Genomic DNA, 25,487 nt, shown 5'->3' with positions numbered 1-25,487 from the left:
ATATATTTACCACACAGCACTAGAAATTTTTCAAAACTTTGACATTGTATCTTTTGATTGGCTGCAAGTGGAGGCGGGGCTAAAACACCCAAACCACGGGATAAAAAAAAAAGATTTCCAAAAACACAGACATAATCAAACCTTATAAGACATCTGTGGGAACATTTAACAATTTAAATGAAGTTTATATCTGCAGTTTATATCTGCAACGGTGTCTTGTGCACTGGCCATCTTTACTCTGGTTAAAAATTTGGGGTCAGGACCTCTGTCTGTGGAAAAGGTATATTTGTAGATATGATTATTCTTATAACAATTAAATGAATTTCATGGCTTTGGGTGGTTTAATGCAGAACGATGGTGAAGCACTGTTCTGCTGCAGCTGCAATAAATCAAAGGCATTATTTATCGCTGTGGGTGAAAGTGCCCGTCTTGTCTTTTTATAATTCAGGCAGTTAAAAAAAGTTAAGAGATTCTTTATCATTTGATCCCATTATAAATTCGCTAACATTTGAAGTGGATCAAAAAAGATAACCAAACCTGTCCTTAGAGAAGAACACATTTTGGAAAAAACTTCAAATTGGGACTAGAATATAATTGTTAATATATGTTTTCTGTTCTGTTTATATTTTCTTATGTTGTGAATAAGTTGCATGAATGCGAGTTTTGCTTCCAAGGAGTCAAAAAAAATGAGTGAATAATAAAGATTTTATTAAATTCATATCCAAATGGTTTCTGAGAAAACAGACCTTCAGCTCTCAGTAATAATGTCAACTGAACTCAGTCACACACACACAAAAAAGGCACAAAAACTACAGAATGTGACAAAGCCACTTTCAGTGAAGATTTGGCAATCAACAACCAAATCAGACTTCTGCTGATTCTAATCAGTTTAATAAAGTTCTAGAAAATCAACCCAAACTCCCACATCATAAGATATAAAATAAATACAAATGATTTCATTTTGATATTCCATTTCTTTAGAAATTTTATCTTCCAAAGTTTGCAGAAAGTAAATCATCATTTGAATGTCGATCATAATCTGCTGCTCTGGACCCAAGACTATGAAAAAAAAAAAATACTGAAGGACAGGAAATACTTAGTGCTCTATTTAAAAAGTGACAAAGGATTTGACCAATGAGGCGTCACTATCTAGAAGAACAAATGGCCCGACCAATCAACAGGCTCAGTGCTGTTAGGAAAATCAATTCTGCACTTGGTCATAAATGATATTGTTTAATGCAAATAAATACAATAATGCCTCTCCACCTCCAAAAAAAAAAAAAATTACACAACCATGAGGAAAAACTCCAGAGGTCAGAGGTCAGGTCCATCAGCTGTACCTACACACAATTACAGCATGAGTTTCTGTGACTGCCACGGTTTCTCTGATGGGTCAAAGGTCACGTGACCACATAAAAGCTAGAATTGACAAATATTTGCACATTAATCACACTCGCTCTGTTTAGTGTTTGCTTGAGTTAATCAGATCTGAAAATATATTCTGCACTAAGTGTCTCCCCAAAATCTCTCTCACACACACACACACACTCAGGAGATGCTGATGGAGTTTGGCCTGGACGCTGGGTGCAGTGTTTCAGTGCATCATCATGTTTAATGTCAGAATGACCTGCAGGCCAAGTGCTTCCGTAGCTGTTAAAGAGAGATCGATCTTTTGACCTGATCATTGTGCAAACAAATAAAAGCTGCCACACCGTGGAATCTCGGGCGGTCAGCGAGGCTTCTGTGAGTCAAGTCTGATCCAGTGCAGTCCGTGTCGAGCGTATCGCACCAAAGCACTGACAGAGGACATCAGACTCAGAGGACCGACGGCAGAATCCAGCTCTCGCAGCAAACCTGCAAACCAGAACAAAACCGCTGCTCGTTACACACTGCAGAACAATCCTCACACCAACTCAACTCTTATATGTTGGTCTCACCGCCGCCTCGGAGAGCGATCTGGTCAGCCTGCTCCCAGACGTCATGAGCGGTCAGGAGGAGAGCGGTGACGCTGACGTACGCTGCTGCCATCTGCTGGACCGGCTGAGGAACGAGCAGCGAGCCGCTCCTGCAAAGACAAACACAGCGGTCAGGAGAGCGCTCAGTGGTCCGAGCCGGGGAGCGCAGAGAGGACCCTCACCTAGAGCCGGAGGGAGACGCGGACCACGACGAGCTCTGCAAACAAACACAAAGAGCGTGAGTCAGGCGTCTGAGCGAACACCAGCACTCGTGAGAGGAATCACACTGATGGAGTCACCCTGAAATGATCGGCCAGCGTCTGCGAGTGTCTGAGTGCCGGCTCTCGTCTGGAGCGGAACATGGCCATCTGCAGCAGAGCCTGACACCGCATGCTAAGGACCAACACAAACACAGGTCAGTCGAGTTCAGACTCACGCCTGATGGTCTCTGTTCTTGGTTCTTACCACAGAACACAGAAGTCCCTCTCGTGAGTGCCGGCCGCCGGATCCGTGTAGTTCTTCAGCTTCAGAATGAACCTGGACAGACAACAGCATCAGCAGCCAGTCCACAGCACTGCTGCTAGGGATGTAACTATATCATCCATATCATGATAGCAAAACTGACTCAATATTATCGTGGTCACATGACGATGCAAAAGGTGTAGTTTTATTTTATATATTTGTTTTGGGCCATTATGCTTTGGCACAGTATCTGTCAAATTAACTCAAACTGAAAGCACAATATGGCTTCAAGTAAATAGCGAAACACACTCTTGGTTCAGTCGATCAGCTCACGATCTGGTGTTTTCCTCGTCTCAGAGCGGATCCATTCACACTGAATGCGGTCCACTCCTTTATTTCGCTTTCTGTGAGTTTAGCACACGTTTGGGAACAACAGCCACCAGCTAGGCTTTATTTTCACTTGAGATGATTACAGAGATTCACTAGATTGAGTCTCAAATTTAAACCCGTTGTCACTAAAACTTGATTTTTGTTTTAAAATAAAAGCTAATGTAATTTCCGTCAAAATAAAAGCTTACAAGTGAAGTATAAATTGCTGACAGCTTGTGGTTTAAAATAGTTCTTTCCTAATATCTACACTTAAGAGATATTTCCCTACTGCAGTGTAAAGCAAAAATATGACATTTTGCACTGCAATTATTGTATAATACATGTTGTACAATACAAACTTTCATTGTCGTTCTTGTTATTATATTCTAATTAGTTTAGCTTCGTAAAACACAAGGGTGGGCTGAGTGCCCTTTAAGGATGTATTCACAGCAGGAAAGTCCGATGGTTCACTTACTTTGGTCCGAACCAAATACAATGTTTATTTTTTTTGGTTTGGTGCGGCTTGCTTTCAAACTGCCTAAGGTCATCCATTCATTGGACAGAAACCTCAGGCAGGAAAAAACAGAAAGTTCAAAAACAGCCTGATCATGGAGAGTTTTTATAGCGCAATTGTTATTGTGTTACTGATTTTCTGCCATCACCTAACGCAATATGAATCTGGCGGAGAGAGCGTGCTCTTATATATGACATCCTGACCGTGGCACGGTGCAGAAAATGGATGACTGTTAGGTAAAAAGAAAGTGAAACTTAAAAACAGAGTGTATAGGAAATCAATCACAGGCTTTCAATCGAACCAAACAGGACAGGTGTAAATACACCCAAATGTTCATCTACTATTAACTTTTTTCTGACTTAAGTTTTCTTAGTTAAGAACATGGGTTAGGCTTTTTACAGGGCTGTACAGTGTGACATATGTAATGAATAAATGATAGATAAATAATGATCAGCTGCAGTTCTGGTGCCACCGTCTCAATATAATGTGCTATACATTCACATCTTTCTGAGCACATGCACATGAAGTGCGCACTATGAGCCTGACAAACAGACAATTATTAATCTTTGGATCTGAATAAACATTACTATAAAGGTAATGTTCTGATCACTGAAAACACATTTTGTTATTAAACTGGGTTGAGCCACCAGTCATTGAAACATACAAAAGGTTATCTTCTCATTAAAAGTAGTTATAAAATTAATTTATAATGAATTAATATAAAATAAAATGTAATTTTTGTCATTATTTACTCACTCACATGTTGTCCCAAACCAAACAATAATTAAATTATGGTATTAAAACAATAGAACTTTGACATAATTAATGCATGACATAATTTTCATTTTTGGGCGAAATATTCTTTTAACGTTAAAAAAAACAAAAATACATGATTTAATATTTGTTTATTGAATTTCTTGAATGTAACTGCTAAATACTGCACCTGATAAATAAAGTGCTGCTTTTTAATTTTCAAGAAAAAAAAATACATTACTGATAAAACAATGACAAATTTTTTTATCTTTGCCCACTTTGGCCTAAACATCTGTCATTCTTTTTGTATTTTAGATTTTGTTACCTTGAAAGTAACAACAGGTAAATTAGTTTTACTGTAATACTCAGGCAACATACAAAAAGGTAAAACATGACAACGAAAATTCTTATAAATAAATCTTTCAAACTTTTGTAGCACCAGTGCTTTGTGCAAAAAAAAAAGCATATATAGCCCTGTCTTAATTTTGAACTCTTAAAGTGGATTAGATAGAATAATTACATTTTTAAAAATCAACAAAATTTTTCCCTCCCCAATTGTTCATTTGTACTTTTTTAGTTTTTTTTTTTAAATACTGAGATTTTGATATGGTTCCAACCCTATGGTCTCACTGGACAGCAGCAGATTCTCACCTGATCAGGTCCACCGTCTCGGAGAACATGGTGTAAGCAGATTTGGGCGTCTGCGGCTCCGTCTGCATGCCCTCAGCGCTCTCCGCAAACGACAGCGCCGCCTCCAGGTAGCGAAGTGCTTTAGCCATCTTATCAGGCTGAGAAAAAGAGAAAAGCGGTCAGATCGGCGTGGAACCCACCGTACAGCAGACTCGACCCAAGGCTTGATAAACACCGTAGCATCTGCTTTGTGCTTCAGCTTTTTGGCTTCCTTCAAATGATCTTCCACCGAGAGTTTCCTGGGAACCAGAGGTTAGAGGTCAATCACAGAAACAGTACATGCGTGGAGAGTGACGTGTGTTTTCTGTGAGAAGGTGTGTGTTTAAAGCAGCGACACACACCTGCGATCGGGCAGCAGCGCTCTGCGTTCGGGAGCAGGAGCTTTCTCTAGGAGCTCCTTCTGGCTCTTTACGGTTTTCTGTGGCATAAAAACAGTTCATTACATCAGTCCTGTAATCCCAGGAAAAATCTGAAGTGAGGATATCTGCAGTACCTTCCCACGAGTCTCTGCTTTCTTCCGCTGGCCGTTAGGAGCCGCGGTGGAGTCTCTGTCCTGATGAAGACCTGAGCTGTGTTTCACACTCTTCTTCTTTTTCATCATCTTGTCGCTGTTCTCGACGGCTCTGATGGAAAACACGAAGAGCGCTCAGATCCATCAGAAAGAGACTTTCAGGTACTTTCCATTCCACATTGAAAAAGTACCGCTGCTTGAGCCACATTAATGAATATCACTGCATTAGATCACAATAACTGACAATTGGATATTTTATAGGGAAAGATGCACAAACACTTTCCAAAGCAAACATTTTTAGAGTTTGAAACACTAAAAGAGTCTATGACCGTCAAGATTGCATTTGTGTTTTTTTAATTGGTGGAAGATGTTCATACAAAACAACCATCCAAGAGTGTCATATATCCCATAACCAGCATCATTTAACTTTTACAATAATGTATGCATGTATGTAAAACAGGTCAGGCTCTAATTGGCTGTGCATTTCTGTGACTCACTCTAATTTGAGGCTCTGCTTAGAGGAAGACGATCGTTTTTCTCTTTGTCCAGCTTCTGTTTCTTCTTTGAAGGCTTTTCATCCGTCTCCATCTGAAAACAAACACGCACACACACAAAATATGTCACATACAATAACGCGAGTGAACATGTGATTCTGGGAGAATTTCTGGAATAGCTGAAGTCAGGGTCAGGGGTTGTGTGTTAGCTGTGCTCACCGCTCTCTTGCGTCTCGATGCTTTGCTGTTTTCTGCTTGAGGCTGAGTGTCTTTGGGTTCCTGTGGGATCCTGGAGAGCAGGTTCAACCCGATCTTCACCAGCAGTGGAGGATGTTTGCTGTCTGCTGTCGTTCTCTTCTGCTCTGTGTGAAGTGCTCTTTTCTTTCTCTGTTGTGTGGGTCTGTGTGTGGATGTGTTTTCCTCACACGTGCTCTCCACAGTCTGTCGGTGATCAGACGCTTTGCCGTCGTCTGCAGGGACACTATGGCAAGTCTGTGCCCCCGGAGCCTCAGTCCTTTCAGAGGAATCATGGGAGTTGGGCCTGATGACATCACATGGGCTCCTAGGGTTCTGTTGGTGCTGGTTTTCCTTCCTTTCTAACCACCGTCCTAGCTGCCAGTCACTCTCTTTCTTCAACTAAACACACACACGCACGCAAATTAGGATGGAGAGCAAGTGAGCATACCGTTCTTACTCATCATATTATAACTTGTATGCAAGAAACTCATGTTGTTCATTTACATCCACATTAATGTGTGCGTGCACCTGTTTAGGTGTTTCTGTGTGTGTGTGTACATGTGTCTGTATTGTCTCGGAAGCTGCTGGTTCATCTGGGCCACTGCTTTTTTCACTGTCAGTGTCTGAACTGGTGTCAGAGTCACTGGTGTTGCTGGAACCACCTCTAAAAAACACACACACACACACACACACACACACACACACACACACACACACACACACACACACACACACACACACACACACACACACACACACAGAGTGAGCAAAATCAAAACAGTAGCGGAAAAGAGTAGAGAGAAATCTTCATCTAGATATTTTTGGAGCACCTTCACATGAACTCGAGATCTGATCTTATACTTACTGAGATACCAGCTGAACTTTGTCTGATGATTTATGAACTTCTAGTGAAGAACACAACAAATTAAAAGCACATAAACAGACTTCAACACCAACTACCCACCACACACACACACATACACACACTCACTCTCATATTTACCAAGAGCCGGTAATCCATGCGTCTCCTGTCAAAACAGTTACAATTAAAGTAAAAAAAAAAAAAAAAAAAAAAAAAAAGACTGAGCTGACCAATAAGTCTGAATGCTAGTGTTTTAGTGAGAACTAATGAAACCCTTTACTCTGATCTAACCTCGTTAGTGGAGAGGACCTTGGGTGGCTCTGCTGTGCTTGGTGAGCATATAGTGGTCAGCAGTGGAGGCCATGAGGTCATTTCCTGTGTGAGAGAGAGACACTGAAATCCTGCAGCTCTCTAATCAAGCGAGTCAATCTTAAACTCAGCTGACCTGCAGGATGTCCTCCACACTCGCTCTAGAAACGATCTGCAGACGAGAAAGAGAGAGACGCAGCCTTGATTAGAGCTCGGATGATAAAACACTCTGATTAGTGACGCTCTCGCTGTCACACTCACACCAGCAGCCTGCAGAGGGGCAAGGTTTGGTTTGCTGCTCTCCTTCAGGTCCTGCAGGTCCTCATAAGACTCCAGTGAGGTCTTGAGATCAGGAGAGCTGCTGGTCAACTCAGGAGAGCCTTCCCATGGCCTCACGTATGCCGTGGGTTTCTTGGCGTTGGGCAGTGTACTGTGCAGACTGAGCGAAGGTGCGTCCGGCCTGCGGCGCTCCGGAGACGGGCCGGTGTCTGAGTCGCTGGACATCAGAGGGGACAGCGGCTCCACAGGAGGAGACAGGGCCGGGAAACTAACCCAGCTCTCTCCCAGAGCAGGGCCGGGGATGGCTCTGGGGCCATCTGTGGGTCCCGACTGAGAGGAACGCTCGTGAGGAAGAGCGGGGTCCTCAGGTCCATCACATCCATCCTCATAATTACCCAGCATCTTCTGGATGCGACTCGACAGCTCGTCATCTTTGATTCTCTGCAAAGTAAATCAGACAAAGGATTAAGTGTCTTTATGCTTTGTTAATCTGCAACAGTCATATGGTGGGTTAGCGGCTCAGACCTGTTTGCACAAAGCTATTTTTCTGATTACCTTTATCCATACGACCCTAAATGACATCTAAGGTCCGGTGACCTATGAATTCTCTCTGACCCCAGATCATAGTTTAAGCAGTTGCTGGCCCTCCAAAACAGTATTTGGCTTAGCTGTTAAAAATCTCTTAATTAATTGAATGATAAAATTTCGACAATGAGTTGAAAGCAACACAATCTAATAAAACATGCGTAATAGATAGAGGCATTCGGCAGAAAGAACAAGTTGGAGGATCTTTGTCTTGTATTAAAAACATCTTGAAACAACCAAGTTTATAGCTGCTGTAGAATATCTAGTTCCATCAGTCAGAACACTTCTTTTTCAATCATTGGCATTTATTTCTTCCAGTCTATATTAGATCAGCACAGTCTTTAACTGTTTTTAAATCATCTCTTAAAACCTACTTGCTTTCTGTGGTTTATTAATTCATTGCGAGTTAATGGTTTGTACTAAGCTTTTCTTTGTTCAATATTTGTTCAGCCGCGCTTGGGGGTTTTTAAATATGCTATATAAATAAAACATTAGTACTGGAGCCTCCACGAGATGCAGCGATGACGATGTAAGTGCTGTTGTTGTTTTAATGCTCAATGCGGAGAAGATCTTGAAGAAACCGAAACCAAGCCATTCACGCAGAGCGCAAGTTAAAAGAGGTTTAACTTTTGGGTGAACCTTTGATTAGGACTGGAGCGAAAGTCTGCAGGACACAGCCCTCCAGGAACGAATAAATGGATATGAATAAATACATTCTGCTTTGTATTACATCAAATGTACAGTATGTAATTTACAAAATTAGTTCATTTAGATATTATGCACTTTTTTAATACAGTCATTACTTCATTGAATTGAATAAATAATGCTGTGCTTCTGTGGCCTCAGGAGACAAGACAAAGTTTCCCTGACACTTATTTAATCTGCATGTAAAATATAAGAAAGGGGATCATTGTTTATGTCCAAGGTATTATTCACCTTGATGTAAAATAAAGAAATAAAAGTTTTGTAAAGTAAAAATCACTGTGGAACCAAATAAATTAGAAACAAATATTTTAGCTAACCCATCTAGGCCCGCTGTCTGAGGGATCTGTCCTCGCTTCATTACACTTACAACATATCTTTGGCTTTAGATTATAAACAGGTCTCATTGATACGGCTCTGTGTTTAGAGAGGATCAGTTCAGTCTGAGCTCATACAGTGAGTCAAAGACCTCCAGAACACACACACACTCACATCAGGGTTTCACATCATCAGCACGACTTCAGAAATTTATCAAATATTACAATTCTCTGACTGTTCTGACTGAGATACAAACGCACAGCAGAATCTGTGAACACTTTCACTTCACACACACACACACACACACATCTTTAGATACAACACCTTATATGGCTTGTTGAAGAGAGGAGTGATTCGGTCATACTGCGTCTCCTCCGGCTGCACCTCCTGACTCCTTCTCTCTCTCTCCATCCGCCGCAGCACGTTGCGATCCTCCATCTGCACGCTGCATGAACACACACACACACACAAACACACACACCGATGAGAACCAGGGGATGAACATAAAACTTGTTCACATTAAAACTCACATTTACACTTGTATGTCACACCTGCTCTGTGTGTGTGTTCATGATGAGCACAAAGAGGCTGGTGTGTTCTGAAGGGTGTGTTCTGCGTGTCTCAGGTGTGTGTCTGGAGGGAAAAGTGTGTAAGGAACATCTGCTCTCAATTAAGCCTTTCTCTCACACACACACACACACACTTGTGCAGATCAAAGACCATTCATGTCTGTCATTTAACAAAACATTTTTTGCATTATATCTATTAACGCTAAAAATGTAAAGAAAAAATGGTATTAAAAAACAGAAAAAAAGCCTGAACCTATTAGACACACTGTTTAGTTTCAATATGAAAGCTCAAGCACGCTCTTTTAACATTATATTATCATTGCATAAATACCTAAATTCCCACAATAGCATGTTCTTCCTCTCCTTGACTCACCGACAGAAATAAACCCAAATCATTTAATATAAACAGACACAGTGGTCCCATGTCATGCCCACGGACCTCTAGACTGAAGTCAATGAAAATGTTCTTTGCTCTCTTTCCGAACGAATTAAATTTTCATGATTTTAGCCTAACTGACAATTTTATTAAAACCACATTCACATTAAATACAAAGTAAATTGTACAAAAAATATTTTATGGCATATTTTATGCCACCCATATCCGTTACTTAAGTAAGGCTGAGGACACTCCACAAGATAATCAGGCTGATTTTGAGCCGATTTCTCCCCTTCCGACAATCCTAGCTAATGTCCCGATTATCTTGTTGGTTCTATTATATTATCAGATTTTTCTGTGGTGTAATGTGCATTAAGAGTGACTGAATCTGCTCGGAAGAACATTGGAGGTGCCCCAGTCGCAAATGTTTTTTGATAAGACATTTTGATAAGATTAAAAAATCTTTTAGCGTGTACCCAGTCAAGAGACTACGTGATAAGGCTACAGTTTGATGATAAACGGTCAAGATTTAAACCCCCTTTTACTCAAGTCCCTTCAAAAACAATGAAGGCATGACTAAAGTGCATGACAGATACTAAAGTGATTATCAGTGTTCACTGAAGGTCAAAGGTCATAACAGTGAAACACACACACACCTGCAGTGGCTGGACACATTTTCGTGTGTTTTCTGTGTCAGATTCAGATGAATGAATGTGTTCACACTGATTGTACAACACAAACACTCACTCTCTCTCTCTCTCAAACACACACACACACACACACACACACACACACACACACACACACACACACACACACAAAGAACACACCATTATAAGTTTGACAGCGATCATTAATGAATTTCTGGAGATCCTTTCATTGTGTAGGTGACTCAAGTATTGACTCACGATGGTGTCACTCCACTTTTATTTAGTTTGTACTCATTCGTGTGCTTCAGTTACTTCAATCCTAAATATTCAGTCGGTTTTTAGAAGTTATATTCGTCCGTCTACCGCGTCTGTGTGGATTTGGTGCGTGTTCATAGACTTTAAGTGTTTATTTGCGTTTTATTCCCGCAGTTTGAGCTCGTTTTTCCAGAGTTTTCTCACCTGCTCGTTCTCGGTTTGTACTGTCCGCCGTGAGGCGCCGGTTGTCGGTCGCTCATGACGACACGATTCGCCGATTTATCACATTTCTTCGGATCTAGAAATCAACGCTGATTTCCAGAAGTCGGTTCGACCGAAGCGAGCTCGCGAGCAGAACTGAGCTCCGCGGACGCGTCCACTCCTGAGCGCAGGACACCCGATGCAAGGTGCTTCAGATCAAACACACACGATTCAACTCTACATTGAACGACAGACTCCTTTTAATAATGACTCATAAGGAGTTTTAATAGTTAAACATTAATTCGCACAATTATGCCATGAAGTGAAGCGCACACCCCCGCGCAGTGTTACATGGTTCCGGCTCAACGCTCCTTTTATGGGCGTGTTAAGGAGCGCGCACGCCAGCAATCACTTTATCACGTTAGCGCAGCGATAATAAACAGTAATACATGTAAAAATACAAATGGATTTTATAGTGAATGCTTACAGGCAGCTTTAAATAAAATAAACAATGGCTAAATAAAATCGTTTGTTTAACTGAATTTGATTGTCGTTTTTAACTGCACACCACTAGACTCTTATCTGTCTAAATCTTTACCGTTGTGCCTTATAATGTTTATAGAATCACTCAGGAGTCGCTCAGACTCGTTTTATTCGTAATGATGACCAGAAACGGGGGGCACTGTAGGCGGTTTCCCATGATGCCTGTGAGCCGGACACAGAGCGGCAGGTGTCTCAGGTGTTTCAGGTGTCTCAGGTGTGTCAGGTGCGGTGTGACGGCGAAGCGAAGGCCGCAGTTGTCGGGGATGATAGATGGAGAGTCGTGGAGCTGAACGGAGATAAGGTGAGTCGGAGAGTTGGTGTGAATTTGAATCGACTCTCCGTTCGGAACTGATTCATTGACTGACAGTAAAACAAAAACTTCATCCCATGCGCTGCATCTCGAGTGAATAAGCCAGCAGAAGTCCCCAGAATCACCTGCAGGAGTCGACAGAGACATAACTAGCGGAAAAAGTAGTAGACTCTCTCTCTTTCTCTCTCTCTCTCTCTCTCTCTCTCTCTCTCTCTCTCTCTCACATATATATATATATGTGTATATATATATATATATATATATATATATATATATATATATATATATATATATATATATATATATATATATATATATACTGCTGCTGCTCAAAGATGAGGGATCAGTAAGGTTTTTAATGTTTTTAAGGCAATGTCTTCTACTCATCAAGTCTATATTTATTCAATCAAAAACACAGAACAATGAGTAATATTGTAAAATTTTACTGCACCCAATATTGTTTCTTAGATTCCTATTTAAATGCAAAAAAAAAAAGTTTCTTTGATGCACAACGGAATTTTCAGCATCATTAATCCATTCTTCAGAGTCGAAACTGTCGTGCTGATTTTACAACACAAACTCTCACTCACTCTCTCTCAAACACACACACACACACACACACACACGCGCGCGCGACACAACAGACACAAACAGAACCCAGTGTCGAAACTGTCGTGCTGTTTCATGTAGTTTTTTTTTGTAACGTGATTTGTTAAAGAATAAAAAGTTAAAAACAGAAGCATCTGTTCAAAATAGAAATGTTTTCTAACAGTATAAGGCTTAAATTTTTATTCAACACATCCCCACTGAAGAAAAGTATTAATTTATTTTAGAAAAAGAAAGAAAAAATGTACTGACTCCAAATGTTTCAATAGTATCGTTTTAAATCAATGTTGTTGTTGTTGTTTTTTTTTTTTTAATGTTTTCTGTTATTGTATTTATGATTACCTGCCAAGGGACTGCGAATGAAAACTAGCCACTGGCTAAATTTGATACACTGGTGCAATGGAAACATTCATGTGAAGATTTCGCATGGTTCCTTTTCAAATAACTTTTAATAAATAAATAAAAAAGCAAAGCAGCACAGCAGTCCTCAACATTAATTTTTCATCAAACAGTAGATTTTTTAAAAAAAAAAAAAAAAGTTTTTCTTCTGCACATCAAGGCTGTGCAGAAATAAAAATAGTTAAAAAAAAAAACTTTTAGTACGAGTATACACTTTTTTTTTATTTCTGCACAGCCTTGATATATATATAGTGTATCCCATTTCTGCACACCGTTGGTTTCCATTCTTCATACGGACCCTGGTTTTGTTTAACTCGTGTAACACACAGCGGACTCTTACCGGGCTGAGAGTCTCGGAAGCGGACCGTGAGCCTCCGCTGTCTGTCTGCAATCTGTCGGTAAGAGAGCACCGTGCAGCTCAGCACACAGTCAGACGGCATCTCCGCGTCCTTGGACATCTCAGTAATAATCTCGTCCTTGTCCAAACACTCCCAGCTGTTCTCGTGAGCAAACACACAGGACATGACCGAAAGCAGCGTTGCCCATCGCAGCCAGGACGATCTCACACAGGCCATACTGTTTCAGAAGGACGAGTCGTTCCTGCGTCTGTTTGCTTGTCTTCTCTTTAGTGTTCAAGGTCAGACGGCCCGGGTCTGTGGAGTCTGTCTGAAGCCAGGAGGAGCAGAGAGCTATCGAGGCTTTGCGCAACAGCCACACACACACACACACACACACACACACACACACTTTCAAACACTGTGTGCCAATAAACTTCCAAAATAAGCCGCTCATTTCAGAAATGCTCTGCAAGTAACCTGTGTCTGAAATCATTACTAACCACTGAAAAATTAGCAGACTGATAAATCCTTTCAGCATTCGAAGCTTTCAGAAATAACACACACAAACTATAAAAAAGAAAGAAATGTTGTATGGAGCTTTTATCAAGGGAAGTAAGGACATCACATCTTTATGCCATGAAAGCTTTCTTTAATAAAACATTCTGCTGATACAAGCGTAAATCCTGTTTAATGCTAGCTAAACATGCATGTGAAAGTTAGTTTCTCATTCCTGGATTACATTTAACGGTTTTGATATTTTCTAATACAACGGTGTGTAGCCTACAACATGGAAGTCAAGTTACGCAACATTCAAATATATATAATGCCAGGTTGAAACTGTTCCCACATTGATTTTGAAATTATGCTGATTTATGGCCAGATGGTTTTTGCAAACATGCAGTCGAAACGTTCTTGCTGGAATGTGTGTTAAATTCTTGTCTACAAAAATTTTGTTTCTTGACATGCAGTTTTGTTATCGCTAACGAACACGCCTGACACCTCGTTTGATGAATAACCGACTTTAGAATTCGAATTAAAGGAAGGTAATTGTGGATGCAACACAGTTTGGTCGTCAGACTCGCTCAGTGAAAGGTTTGGCAGAGTTGCTCCATCGCATTTTTTCAGGGAACATTCGCTGGCCGCTGCAGCCACAGCCCCATAAAAGCCTGAAGTTAAAAACAGATTTGGCCTTGAACTGATTTATAACAGAAGGTCCATTGTCCATTTCTGTTAAAGTCAAAAAACAAGCTTAGATTAGGAACCTTTTAGGCTTTTCTGAGAACTTTATATGAGTCCACTCTTACAGCCCACAAGAGTCTGAGAGTCTGACTCCCAACAGCAGCAAAAGTCAAAAGATGCTAAATATGTTTGCCTAGCTATAAACCTACAAATCCCAAAAGCGGTGCTTTTCTACTGCATTTCTGTGGCTCTCTGTCACATGACCCGTGGGTCAGGAAGGCTATCTAGAACGGCATCATGACCTCTGGGTCCTGCGTGTGCTGTCCAGGGTCGCAGGCGCACTCACGGATCAGACTCAGCGAGGACAGAACCAAACTGCTCCAGTTGTCCATGTAGAGGATCGGGACGATGTCATGAGCTTTTGGCTTGCAGCACTGTGGAAGACAATTAAGATCTGAGCCAGAGACGAGATCATCTGAAGCACTTCATCAGTCTGAGGCCCGTAGATGAGAGGAAAAATCTTAACAGATAACTCATGGACTAAACAAGATGTAGATGTAATGCACCTGTTCAGGTGCGTCTGCGCTCTCAGAAGAGCAGGATCGGCACTGGACAAAGGTGATGCTTTCTGGATAAACCACCCACTGTTCCCAGCCCAAATCTGGTGCATTTACACAAGAGAATACATGCATAATGAGGCCAGTGTCATACGAGGCCAAAGAAAAGAAATGGTATCAAAGCCTTGCTTTCCTTAATGAAGTGTGAAGTATTTATACTGTAGCTGTACAGCAGTAATTACAGTGAAAACATAGTGGAATGCATCTGATCGCTCACCTTTAATGAAGACCTGACAGAACTGTTTGCAACAGCTGGAGTTTCCGGAGTCCTGGAGGAACGTTGAGTTACCTGCTAAATAGACAAAAGATCAGATTCAGCAGAAACCGGTCTGATCTGGTCTTTGCTGGCACTGGATCTCTGAGGTTAGGTACCTGGTGAGGATGGCAGGCTGCTTCTGAATCTGTCTTTCCACTGCTCACGCAGATGATGCATCTTCGACACGGACATGGACACGTGAGGCTCCTGTTGGAGGTTTAGTGATTCCAGGAGGATTTTCCTGATTTCCAGTTCTCCCTTGCATCTGCAAAACCAAAAATACCCATCATTGCAAACCCAGAGTGTCATAACGTCTCTGCAGACTTGATGTGTGTGCATCAACTGCAGCCAAATGTTTTGGAGCGCAGCCGTTGAGATTGTGAAAGCTCAGCGTTTGACCTGTAACAGGACACCGGAGGATCTCATTTATACCTCCAGAGCTTCACACGTCTTTGCAGTCAACCTGTACACAACAAGTCAAGCTTTCTGTAGATATCCAGTCATTCTCTTTTGGTCAGTCAGGTCGGCCGGCACTATTTGAGTCTTAAATGGAAGAAGAGCATGTTTTTGCCCTGAGCACTTGAATATTAGCCTAAACATCTACCAAATCTAAGACTTCAGGATAATCAGGGATCACAGACTGAAACTCTCCCCAAAACCTCCTAATGAATAAAAGTGCAGGTGATTAAAACAGGATGCCCTGATCCAATCATCATGACATTGCCCATCTTTAGATGGTCAGCTCTTACCTGTAGACTTTGACAGCAGATGCCTCATGTGAAGGATGGAGAACAACAAACGTCTCTCCGAGAGGACTGCCGAACAGAACAGCGACGACACACAACAGCAGACGCATGATGAGAGGAATGGATGGATGTTGTTTGAGGCAGCCTGGGAAAGCAGGGATTTATCTACTCTGGCCGAGCTTGGCCTTGGAATACTTTACACTGTTTTCACGTCGAGCAAAGGGACGGTGTTGAAAAGGAGGTGGAGAATAAAGGTGGAACTGAGAAAAACAATATCACACGGTTACACACTAACAAAGATGATAAGCTCCATCCTGCGGGAGGACAGATGAAATATATGAAAAAGATCGGAAAAAACAGCAGTGGAAAAAAATAAAGAAGCCATTCACGAAATGGCCTGCATCTGTGCGATATGTGACTCGTTCCCAGAAGAAGTGACCATTATCATCTACTGGAAGCTGAACTCTGTTTGGTTTGTCACCTAAGAACAGTTTTCAAATTACATATTCCTTTTTGGCTACAAAAATGCCACTCATAAGAATATTAATACACTAACTACACAAAGTGAGGCCATTGGTAAGCCACAGAAAACCCTGAATCAGGTCCATATTTCAAGAAAAGTGGAGTTCATTTTCAAATATGTTACTCATTCTTTGACTTATTACTCTCTAAAAGACATTATTTAATGCCCAAGGCAGAAAGAAGCAAATTCATTTATACATGCAGTAACTGGATATTTAAGCCAAAGGTGAAACGATCTGCTAAGTTTTTTATATCTGTGTGTTGTTAATGTTATGTGTGTTTGGAGGTCAGTGGTGGGATTCCAGTGGTTTCCCAACTCTTTGCAATTGCCTAAAATAACTCGAGGACCGCAAGAGCATATTCAGGACTAGGGTTATTGATTACTAATCAGTCAGTGCTTAAACACGAGAAGCACATTTTCTGATTTTTTGACTCTGCACGTCATTTCTCATGAGAAATACAAAGCTGGACATTGTTGTAGCATCTGTAGTTTCTCTTCTGACCCGAGATGAACCGTGTTTGTCCTTGAGTCCGTCGCTCTCTAATTCCTTGCCTCAGGAGGAATTCCAACACTCGCGTGTGAACAGCTATCTAAAGAAAGAAACAACCGTTTATCTGCCATCCTGAGGAACTGTGCCATTTGAGGACAACTTCTAAAACATTTCATTCAGTGCTGTGTTCTGGTGTAACCCTAACTTTATTCACCTATTAGTCGAACCCTGTATGCTTTTAACCCCTGATTTGAAGATGTGCTTATAATGTGCCACATTAATTCAGTCCCATCACAGTAGATTGACACTCGTGGCTTGAATAGATAGCTCAGAACAGATCTGCTAGAATTCAATTGTTATTATACTAAAGACATTAAAAGACACGTTCATGCGTTCATCGCTCTGTGAGTTGGACGTCGGCTCTAAACAGCGTCAGGCTCAAACACACGGAGGCCTTTAGCAGCTCTTTATCCGTCTATTCTGGGTTGGAGCCGAGCCGCAGTATTAACCCTAATCCAGCCCCAGAGTGTTGTTTTGATGAAGCGGTCACGAGGATCAGCTCCATATCTCACCATCTGTTCATTGAGAGTGAAGTTAGTCACACTTCTTCATCGCTTCTGCTGTCATGAAGGGATTCTGACAAACCCTCAGTGGGTGAGTGTGAGGTCTTCTGTAGAATTAGAGCTAAACTACTCTGCACAAAACATCTTTAACAATGAATCAATCTCACCTTTTTTCTGCTTTTCTTTGACATGAAGGGAATTATATATAATTGTTTAAAAGAGAAATTCAGATTAACAGAATAAGAAAAATGAATGAATTCATAGGTGTGCTTATAGCTGACTGACGTGACATGGGATGCGGAGTCACAAAATCAAACCAACTGCAGCTGAAACCCTGCGATCGAGGTGCGTGAACCAACAAAATGATTTAAGAATCCCTATCTGCCCCTGAATGAGTGACACACAGCTAACATGGCTCTCTGTCTGTCTGCGTCTGTTACGTCGTCTGTAGGAAACATCTCAGTTCCAGGTAATTCCTCCTTCATTTCAGCAGTCTCTTTGTCGTCAGTAAGTGTTAATGAACATCAAACACAGTTTTTCTTGGTTTCTTTCACACGCAGCGGCTACAGGTCAGACACATCACATGTTTCTGTGAGTTTAAAGAAACATCACTGTCTCTTGTGTTTTCCACTGGCCTGATTGTGTCTCTTTGTCTGTTTCTGTATGTCTGTCTGTTCATCTCTCCGTCTTTCTCTTTCTGTCTGTCTGTCCATCTCTATGTCTCTATCCTTCTGTTTGTCCATATCTCTGGCTATCTCTATCTCTCTTTGTCTGTGTCTCTCTCTTTCTGTCTCTCTCTCCATCTCTTTCCCCATCTCTCTTTCTGTGTCTCTCTTTCCCCGCCTCACTTTGTCTTCGGCCGTCTCTCTCTCTCTGTCTCTTTTTCGTCTCACTCTTCATCTCTCTCTATCCCGTCTCTCTCTCTCTCTCTCTCCATCTCTCTCGCTGTCTCTCTCTCTCTCCTGTCTCTCTTTTTCGTCTCGTTTCCATCTCTCTCTCCTGTCTCTCTTTTTCGTCTCTCTCTCCCGCCTCTCTCCATCTCTCTCTCCTGTCTCTCTTTTTCGTCTCTCTTCCATCTCTCTCTCCATCTCTCTCTCTCCTGTCTCTTTTTTGTCTCTCTCTCCGTCTCTCTTTTTTGTCTCTCTCTCCGTCTCTCTCCATCTCTCTCTCTGTCTCTCTCTCTCCTGTCTCTTTCTCCCTGTCTCTCTTTTTCGTCTCTCTCTCTCGTCTCTCTCTCTCCGTCTCTCTTTGTCTATCTCCATCTCTCTCTGTCTCTCTCCTGTCTCTCTCTCCGTCTCTCTCTCTTTCGTCTCTCTCCGTCTCTCGCTCTCTCCCTGTCTCTCTTTTTCATCTCTCTCCCATCTCTCTCTCTCCTGTCTCTCTCTTTTTCGTCTCTCTCTCTCCGTCTTTCTCTCTCGTCTCTCTTCTCTCTCTCTCTCTGTCTCTCTCTCTCTCTGTCTCTCTCTCTCTCTGTCTCTCTCTCTCTCTCTCTCTCTCTCTCTCTCTCTCTCTCTCTCTCTCTCTCTCTCTCTCTCTCTCCTGTCTCTCTCTCTTTTCGTCTCTCTCTCTCTCTCTCTCTCTCTCTGTCTCTCTGTAGCAATGCGAGCAGCTCTGCTCATCCAGCGTTGGTATCGTCAGTATGTGGCGCGGCTGGAGATGAGACGCCGCTGCACGTGGAACATCTTTCAGTCAATAGAGTATTCTGGACAACAGGATCATATAAAGGTAAAACAACATAGATCCTCTACTCAGATATGTGTATTCAGGAGTAATGAAGCACAGAGGCCTGTAATTGTGCTAAAAGTCTTGTTAATGTTTCTGCCTCTCTTGGATGTGTTTCTGCAGCTGTATAATTTCTTCGGTTACCTGATGGATCATTTCAGTTCTGCCAACAGTCAAAGTAAGAAGCGAGTTCTTCAGCTGTTTGTGATCTGATGAAGCGCTCAGGATGACTGAACATGCATCTCTCTCAGGGGATCTGGTTTCTCAGATGTTTGGTGAGAGTGAGGCGTTTCAGGACACGGAGTGGGAGAGACACTTCTGTTATAAAGACATTGAGGTTCCAGACGACTACACCGGCCCACATCTCTCCTTCCCTCTGAGCATCTCTAACGTCACGGAGCTGGTGCACGCCTTCAGAAACAAAAAAGTATGGTCAATCCTGTCAAAGCAGCTTTGTATATGTTACCAGATCAGTGATTGAATCTGAATTAGTCTTTCTCATGATATTACTGTAGAAGCTGCAAAGTTCTGTCTTAGTCCTGTGCTATTATTTGAAACTTAAGTTTAACAGTTTTGAAAGCAATCTGCTTGTGAAGTACATCAGATTTTAGTGGTGTTTGTTTCAAAGTGAAAAAAGAATTTCTGTAATCTGACAAATATCATCAAAGAATGGATTCTGTGCTAAAGCAATGATAAATGATTCAGTTTATCCCACAGAGACTGCATTGTGCTCACTGTGTCTCTCTCTCTCTCTCACTCTCTGTCTGTCTCTCTCTCCCTCTTTCTCTCTCTCTCAGAAGCTTCATGCACGTTATGTGCTGCAGCTGCTGGGAAAGACCTGGACACTCCTGCGCTTGATGCCCAATATCAGTCATGTGGGCACCTGCAGACACAAGGAGATCACCATCTGTGGTGAGTAACACACTCACACTGCATTCTCAAGACATCGGGTATGACGTAAAATTAAATTCTTTGCTATTCATGCAGGCGACTTGCACGGCCATCTTGAGGATCTGCTGTTGATCTTTTACAAAGTCAGTAAAATGTAACAATCCACAATTTATTGCATTTGAACGTGCCAGTAACAGATTGTTGTTTTAACCTAGAACGGTTTTCCTTCGGCGGAGACGCCGTATGTCTTCAATGGTGATTTCGTAGACAGAGGAAAAGAGTCTATAGAGATCCTGCTGGTTCTGTTTGCATTCCTGTTGCTGTATCCCCACGATGTGCATCTGAACAGAGGAAACCACGAGGACCACATCATTAACCTGAGGTGCAGATCATATGAGATTCATTGGCGTTTGTGAGCAACAAAGTCAGCAAGGAATGCATCTGACAGCATGGATTTATGTGCATTGTAAAATGGAAAATTGTGTTTTAATGCAGATACGGCTTCACTAAGGAAGTTCTGGGGAAATATCAGGTGAGCTAGCTGCCCACCTCTCGTCTCTAAAGTAGTGCACTTGTCCAACATCCAGCAGAGTTTAGCTGCAGTCATCCCAAACGTTTCTCCTGATGAGAAGACCTTCGTTAGCTGTTTGGATGTGTTTAATTAGGATTAAAGCTAAACTCTGCAGACCTCCAGCAGGACTGAACACGCCTGCTCTAAGAGGATTTGCACCTTCCTCTCGTCTATCCATTCACATCCACAGACCATTTGTCTGCATTAGTAAATAAGATCTGTCATCAACTCATCGGATTGCTTTACATACAAACTACATTCAAACACTGCCTTGTAGATTATTTCAGTATTACATGCACTCTCTTTGACTTTATGCTTACTTTATATCTCTTAAGGAATTATAGAGGGGCTGTTTACACAATAAACACCTGCTCGTTTAGACCCATTTATACAGGTGTATAAAATCAAGCATCTGCCCAACCTGGTCTTATAGAATTCCATGTAATGACCACAGACCCTCAACTCAGAATCTGTGGTGGCATCAAAGAATCGCAAAAAAATCTGTGATGGGCCGACAAAAGTGATACCAATGTCATTCATCAGCCGTGGTCCATGCACTGATAACCAGATTGAAATCTAACTGCATCATTGAAGTAAATTTTATATAAATCTATACGTTCTTTGTAGCATCTAACCCCATCCCTACCCTAAACCTAACACTTCTGATGTGCAGAAAACAAGTCACAGTGGTAACTACATTAGTATCTTCACTCACAGCAATCATCTCCAAACACAACCGCTTGTCTTCATGTCAGGAAAGAACAATACTGAGCGTTTTTCTCTGGTGTTGTCACAGGTTCATGGGAAAACAATTCTTAAACTTCTGCAGAAGATCTTCAGCTGGTTGCCGCTTGCCACAGTGATTGACCAGAAAGTTCTGATTCTACACGGAGGAATTTCTGACAAGACGGACTTGAATGTGATCGCCAAACTGGACCGTCACAGGGTACGTTGTGCTTCAGCAATCGCATGAAACCCAGTGGAGGATGTCGTTGTCAGTCATTCTCTTCTGGGCTGTTCCCCCTCAGTTCGTTTCAGCCCTCAGGCCCCTGAAGAAGAGAGGAGCGTCAACGAGGCTGAAGGAAGCGGGTCTCAGCGCAGACGGAGACGAGGAGTTCAGCACGGCTCGCAGGAGAGTTCAGTCTCTGAGTCACAGCACACCGCTGCGTCTCCGACAGGAGCTTCCACGCCACTCTGTTCACTCCGTCGAGGAGGAGCTGCGGGAGAGACGGCGCCTGGCCGGCCTCTGTCTGTCGTCTGACTCAGATCCTGCTGAGGTTCTGGAGACGGACGCAGATGAATGGAAGCAGGTGAAAACACAAACCCACTGAGCTTCGCTGGAGCACTGAACACCCAAACACACACACACACACACACACACACACACACGCACTCTTTCACTCACTCTTGTCTCCTTGTTCCTCTTACTCATCACAGTATGAACAAACAATTTGAAGAAACCTTAGAAAAAACTACTATGGCACAGTACAGTGATGGTAATATTGTGGTACTATATATACCGTAATGCTGAATGATTACCATAATTTAATTCAAAGAATACCACGGCATTACCATGGAGTAAAGTCCAATAAACCATGGAAACACCATGCTACTTTTTGTTGGTGTGTGCAGGTAGTCTGCCAGCATGTGATGTTGTTGTTTGTTTGGCTTGTCATGTCATTTGTTTCCTCAGACATTACTGTTACTGAGACTTTGAGAATGTGCAGCATTGAGGGAGGTTTAAGATCAAAGTTTATCACAGACAGTCAATAGCAATGGGCTTGAGCAGCACACACATCCCTCCATGCTGCTGAGAGCCATTCTTTGTTCTTTTGTTGCCAGTCTTTGCTTCATAAAATACTATTGACTATCAGTTTACTTCTGGCATATATTGACTTAATATGTTTTATCGTTTTGTTTAGTTTTTTTCCTGTGACCAATCAAATGCTTGAGCAAAATTGTTACTCAGTGTAATCTGAGATGTTGACCTTCACCATTAACGCATCGTGTGTGACGGAGAGTTGAAGTGTGGTTTGTCTCGCACACTCTCCAGATAGTGGATATTCTGTGGAGTGACCCGATGTCTCAGAACGGTTGTGTCCCTAACGAGGTTCGAGGAGGCGGGTGTTACTGGGGGCCGGACGTCACACAGGAAGTGCTGGACAGACACAAACTGCAGCTGCTCATCAGATCTCACGAGTGCAAACAGGAAGGCTATGAATTCTGTCACAACAGCAGGGTGAGCCATCCATTAATACTCATCCACCCATCAACACTCATCTAGGGCTACTCTCTACTGTGTCATCCCTCTAGTGCTCATTCAGTAAAGATTTCCTAAACAAGACAGACCTTTATGCAAAAATGTAAAAGCTTGCATGCATTTGTGACATTTAGAGATAAGGATGTGACCCTAAACTTTTTTGGACCAAGGCCAAAAGCATGCTCTTTCAAAGCACCTGACAGGGCAAGCCATTACTCTAAAGCATTAGCTTGACGTTTAAAATAAAGAACTCTCATGGTATGGTCAGTACTTCTCCCACAGCATCACATTCTGTTTCCTCCACTATTATAGATTAATTTTGTCCAAAGAAACGCGCTGTTCAATGCTGTATTTTGTCGTGGCCAACTGAAGTTGGACTTGCTCTGTGGGCAGATCCGACTAATCAATAATGCAGCCCTACTCTCATCAAAATAAAGTGTTACAGTTGATTTATTTGTCATTCACAGGTTTTGACAATATTTTCAGCCTCTAATTACTATGACGTTGGCAGTAACAGAGGCGCTTACATTCGCCTGGGTCCCGACCTCATTCCTCACTTCAAACTGTTTCAGGCTAGCAGATCGACACGAGAGCTCACACTCAGACAGAGGTGAACGAACACACACACACACACTGCCCATAGACATGGAACCTGAAGAGAGAAAAGCTACTTCTTGTTTTTAAAAGTATCGCATAGTTGGGTGTTAAAAAGTTTGTGTGTGTGTGTGTGTGTGTGTGTGTGTGCGCGCAGTGTTGGACGAACAGAACGTTCTGCATTACAGGCTCTGAGGATGCAGTTGTTCGCACACAAATCTGCCCTGATCCGAGAGTTTCAGGAATGCGACCCACAGCGCACAGGTACAGAACACAAAGCTCTTTCTTCACACTTCAGAAGAGCAATTTTACAGCATTGTTCTCCCTGAACAAACTCACTGAATCAGCTGACCAGGACTGCACTTCTTTAAAGCATCGTGAACCAGGTTGATCTCAGAGACCATTAGTGGCACTTATGACGTATCTTTTGAGAAAGGCAGCTCCGGTCATTAGTGGAAATGGGTTAGAGTTACATAAAGAGATGATGCGTCTCTGGTCCCAGGTCTGATCTCTGTGAAGCACTGGGCCGCAGCTGTGGAGAAGGTCCTGCGTCTGGCTCTGCCCTGGAGAGTTCTGAGGTCTCAGCTGGTGACCGGCAGCAGTCAGGAAGGGACGCTAAACTATCACGACTGGGTCAACCAGCTCTCTGTCATCCAGCCCAACACGGAGGTGGGCTCAGAGAAAACTGTGTAGACCACGTTCATGACACTTTATATGCTTTCAGAAGCTTTGTTTAGAATTAAACATATTTACAGAAGATTCTGTGCACATGCACAACTGATTTAAAAAGTAACAAAGGATATGATAAATTAGTCAAAATGAAAAACAACATTGTACATTTATACCAATTAATACTAGCATGCAAAAATGGCTGATACTTGTATATGACTGAACGTAACTACTGAAAGGACAAAAGCCATTTAGTGGGTTAGACAGTCACTAACCCAATAGATGTCTGTCACAGATTGCGAACACGAGCCTCCTGGAGACCCTCTACAAGCATCATTCGAACCTGGAGAGCATCTTCAGAATGATCGACACTGACCACTCAGGTTTGAGCTGTTGACATGATAAATAACCCGTATTGAGCATTATAAATGTATAGCTCAGCGTTCTCAGATCAGACGGATGTGTTCAGGTTTGATCTCATTCGAGGAGTTTCGACAGACGTGGAAGCTGCTGAGCTCTCATCTTCAGACAGACATCAGTGATAAAGCCATCTCGGATCTGGCTGAGAGCATCGACTTCAACAAGGACGGCAGCATCGACATCAACGAGTTCATGGAGGCCTTTCGTCTGGTGGAGCATTCCAGAGCTGAGATGGAAGCGCCGCCATCGTCCGAATGAGCGAACGAACACAAACTACACACTCTAGACCTGACTGAAAACACGTCTGCAAAGCTACTTCCATCCCAAGATGCAAAAAAAATGGAATATCACATAAAACATTTGTGAATAAAGCACTGTTTCTAAGCAAACCGCCACCGAATACCACCAAAAAGACCACAAATGAAAGAAGCCACTAAACATAATTTCCATATATAAAGAAATTAAGAGTGAGCAGACGGAATGAGGTTAATACTTTCGGAGGTGGATGCCACTGTTGTGTAATTATACAGAAATACTTTGAAGACAGAATGTTCCAAACAACATTTCAGATGCTGTGTAGAAAGATCAGTGCACAAGTTAATCAGGTTATTCCATTCCATCGTGCAAAGTCATGTGACTTTTCTTTTTTTTAAATGCGATATTCCAAAATGCACATGAAAATAGGTGGATGGACACACA

At 42.1% G+C, this 25,487-nt stretch overlaps 3 protein-coding genes across 11 annotated transcripts; 1 reads left to right on the top strand and 2 right to left on the bottom strand.

Moving 5' to 3' along the window:
* Positions 1 to 691: 691 nt before the first annotated feature.
* aff1 (AF4/FMR2 family, member 1) lies at positions 692 to 13,678 on the bottom strand. 6 transcript variants are annotated; one of them, XM_043234456.1, is made up of 13 exons: positions 13,290 to 13,678; positions 11,095 to 12,069; positions 9,592 to 9,673; positions 9,365 to 9,485; positions 7,418 to 7,876; positions 7,293 to 7,328; positions 7,139 to 7,222; positions 6,977 to 7,013; positions 6,851 to 6,890; positions 6,514 to 6,649; positions 5,968 to 6,384; positions 5,752 to 5,842; positions 5,237 to 5,366 (listed from the first exon to the last, which is right to left on the bottom strand). In XM_043234456.1, the coding sequence occupies exons 4-12, from the start codon at positions 9,476 to 9,478 to the stop codon at positions 5,753 to 5,755; spliced, it is 1,413 nt and encodes a 470-aa protein (XP_043090391.1). In that variant the 5' UTR covers positions 9,479 to 9,485; positions 9,592 to 9,673; positions 11,095 to 12,069; positions 13,290 to 13,678; the 3' UTR covers positions 5,237 to 5,366; position 5,752. The 6 variants fall into 6 exon arrangements, with proteins under 6 accessions (XP_043090392.1, XP_043090391.1, XP_043090387.1 ...); XM_043234452.1 differs by lacking the exon at positions 9,592 to 9,673; XM_043234455.1 differs by lacking the exon at positions 9,592 to 9,673 and having other exon boundaries at positions 6,544 to 6,649.
* A 215-nt stretch (positions 13,679 to 13,893) lies between these two features.
* Positions 13,894 to 18,245, bottom strand: gsdf (gonadal somatic cell derived factor). 2 transcript variants are annotated; one of them, XM_043234286.1, is made up of 5 exons: positions 16,089 to 18,245; positions 15,456 to 15,604; positions 15,301 to 15,372; positions 15,033 to 15,127; positions 13,894 to 14,900 (listed from the first exon to the last, which is right to left on the bottom strand). In XM_043234286.1, the coding sequence occupies exons 1-5, from the start codon at positions 16,193 to 16,195 to the stop codon at positions 14,751 to 14,753; spliced, it is 573 nt and encodes a 190-aa protein (XP_043090221.1). In that variant the 5' UTR covers positions 16,196 to 18,245; the 3' UTR covers positions 13,894 to 14,750. The 2 variants fall into 2 exon arrangements, with proteins under 2 accessions (XP_043090221.1, XP_043090220.1); XM_043234285.1 differs by having other exon boundaries at positions 15,301 to 15,375; positions 16,089 to 17,850.
* LOC122340994 (serine/threonine-protein phosphatase with EF-hands 2-like) lies at positions 17,719 to 25,448 on the top strand. 3 transcript variants are annotated; one of them, XM_043234274.1, is made up of 17 exons: positions 17,719 to 17,752; positions 17,926 to 18,006; positions 18,113 to 18,130; positions 19,259 to 19,561; positions 19,635 to 19,810; positions 20,181 to 20,295; positions 20,371 to 20,417; positions 20,490 to 20,656; positions 20,770 to 20,806; positions 21,642 to 21,791; positions 21,874 to 22,155; positions 22,899 to 23,084; positions 23,573 to 23,715; positions 23,857 to 23,963; positions 24,202 to 24,368; positions 24,664 to 24,751; positions 24,838 to 25,448. In XM_043234274.1, exons 2-17 carry the CDS (start codon positions 17,952 to 17,954, stop codon positions 25,044 to 25,046), a joined length of 2,250 nt encoding a protein of 749 aa, XP_043090209.1. In that variant the 5' UTR covers positions 17,719 to 17,752; positions 17,926 to 17,951; the 3' UTR covers positions 25,047 to 25,448. The 3 variants fall into 3 exon arrangements, with proteins under 3 accessions (XP_043090209.1, XP_043090210.1, XP_043090208.1); XM_043234275.1 differs by lacking the exon at positions 17,719 to 17,752 and having other exon boundaries at positions 17,905 to 18,006; positions 19,259 to 19,386; positions 19,507 to 19,561; XM_043234273.1 differs by lacking the exon at positions 17,719 to 17,752 and having other exon boundaries at positions 17,905 to 18,006.
* Positions 25,449 to 25,487: the final 39 nt, after the last annotated feature.

This window comes from Puntigrus tetrazona, unplaced genomic scaffold (assembly GCF_018831695.1).
Source record: "Puntigrus tetrazona isolate hp1 unplaced genomic scaffold, ASM1883169v1 S000001111, whole genome shotgun sequence".
NCBI lineage: Eukaryota > Metazoa > Chordata > Actinopteri > Cypriniformes > Cyprinidae > Puntigrus > Puntigrus tetrazona.
The sequence above is the reverse complement of the archived record's forward strand: the minus strand, read 5'-3'. Positions and strand labels throughout refer to the sequence as shown.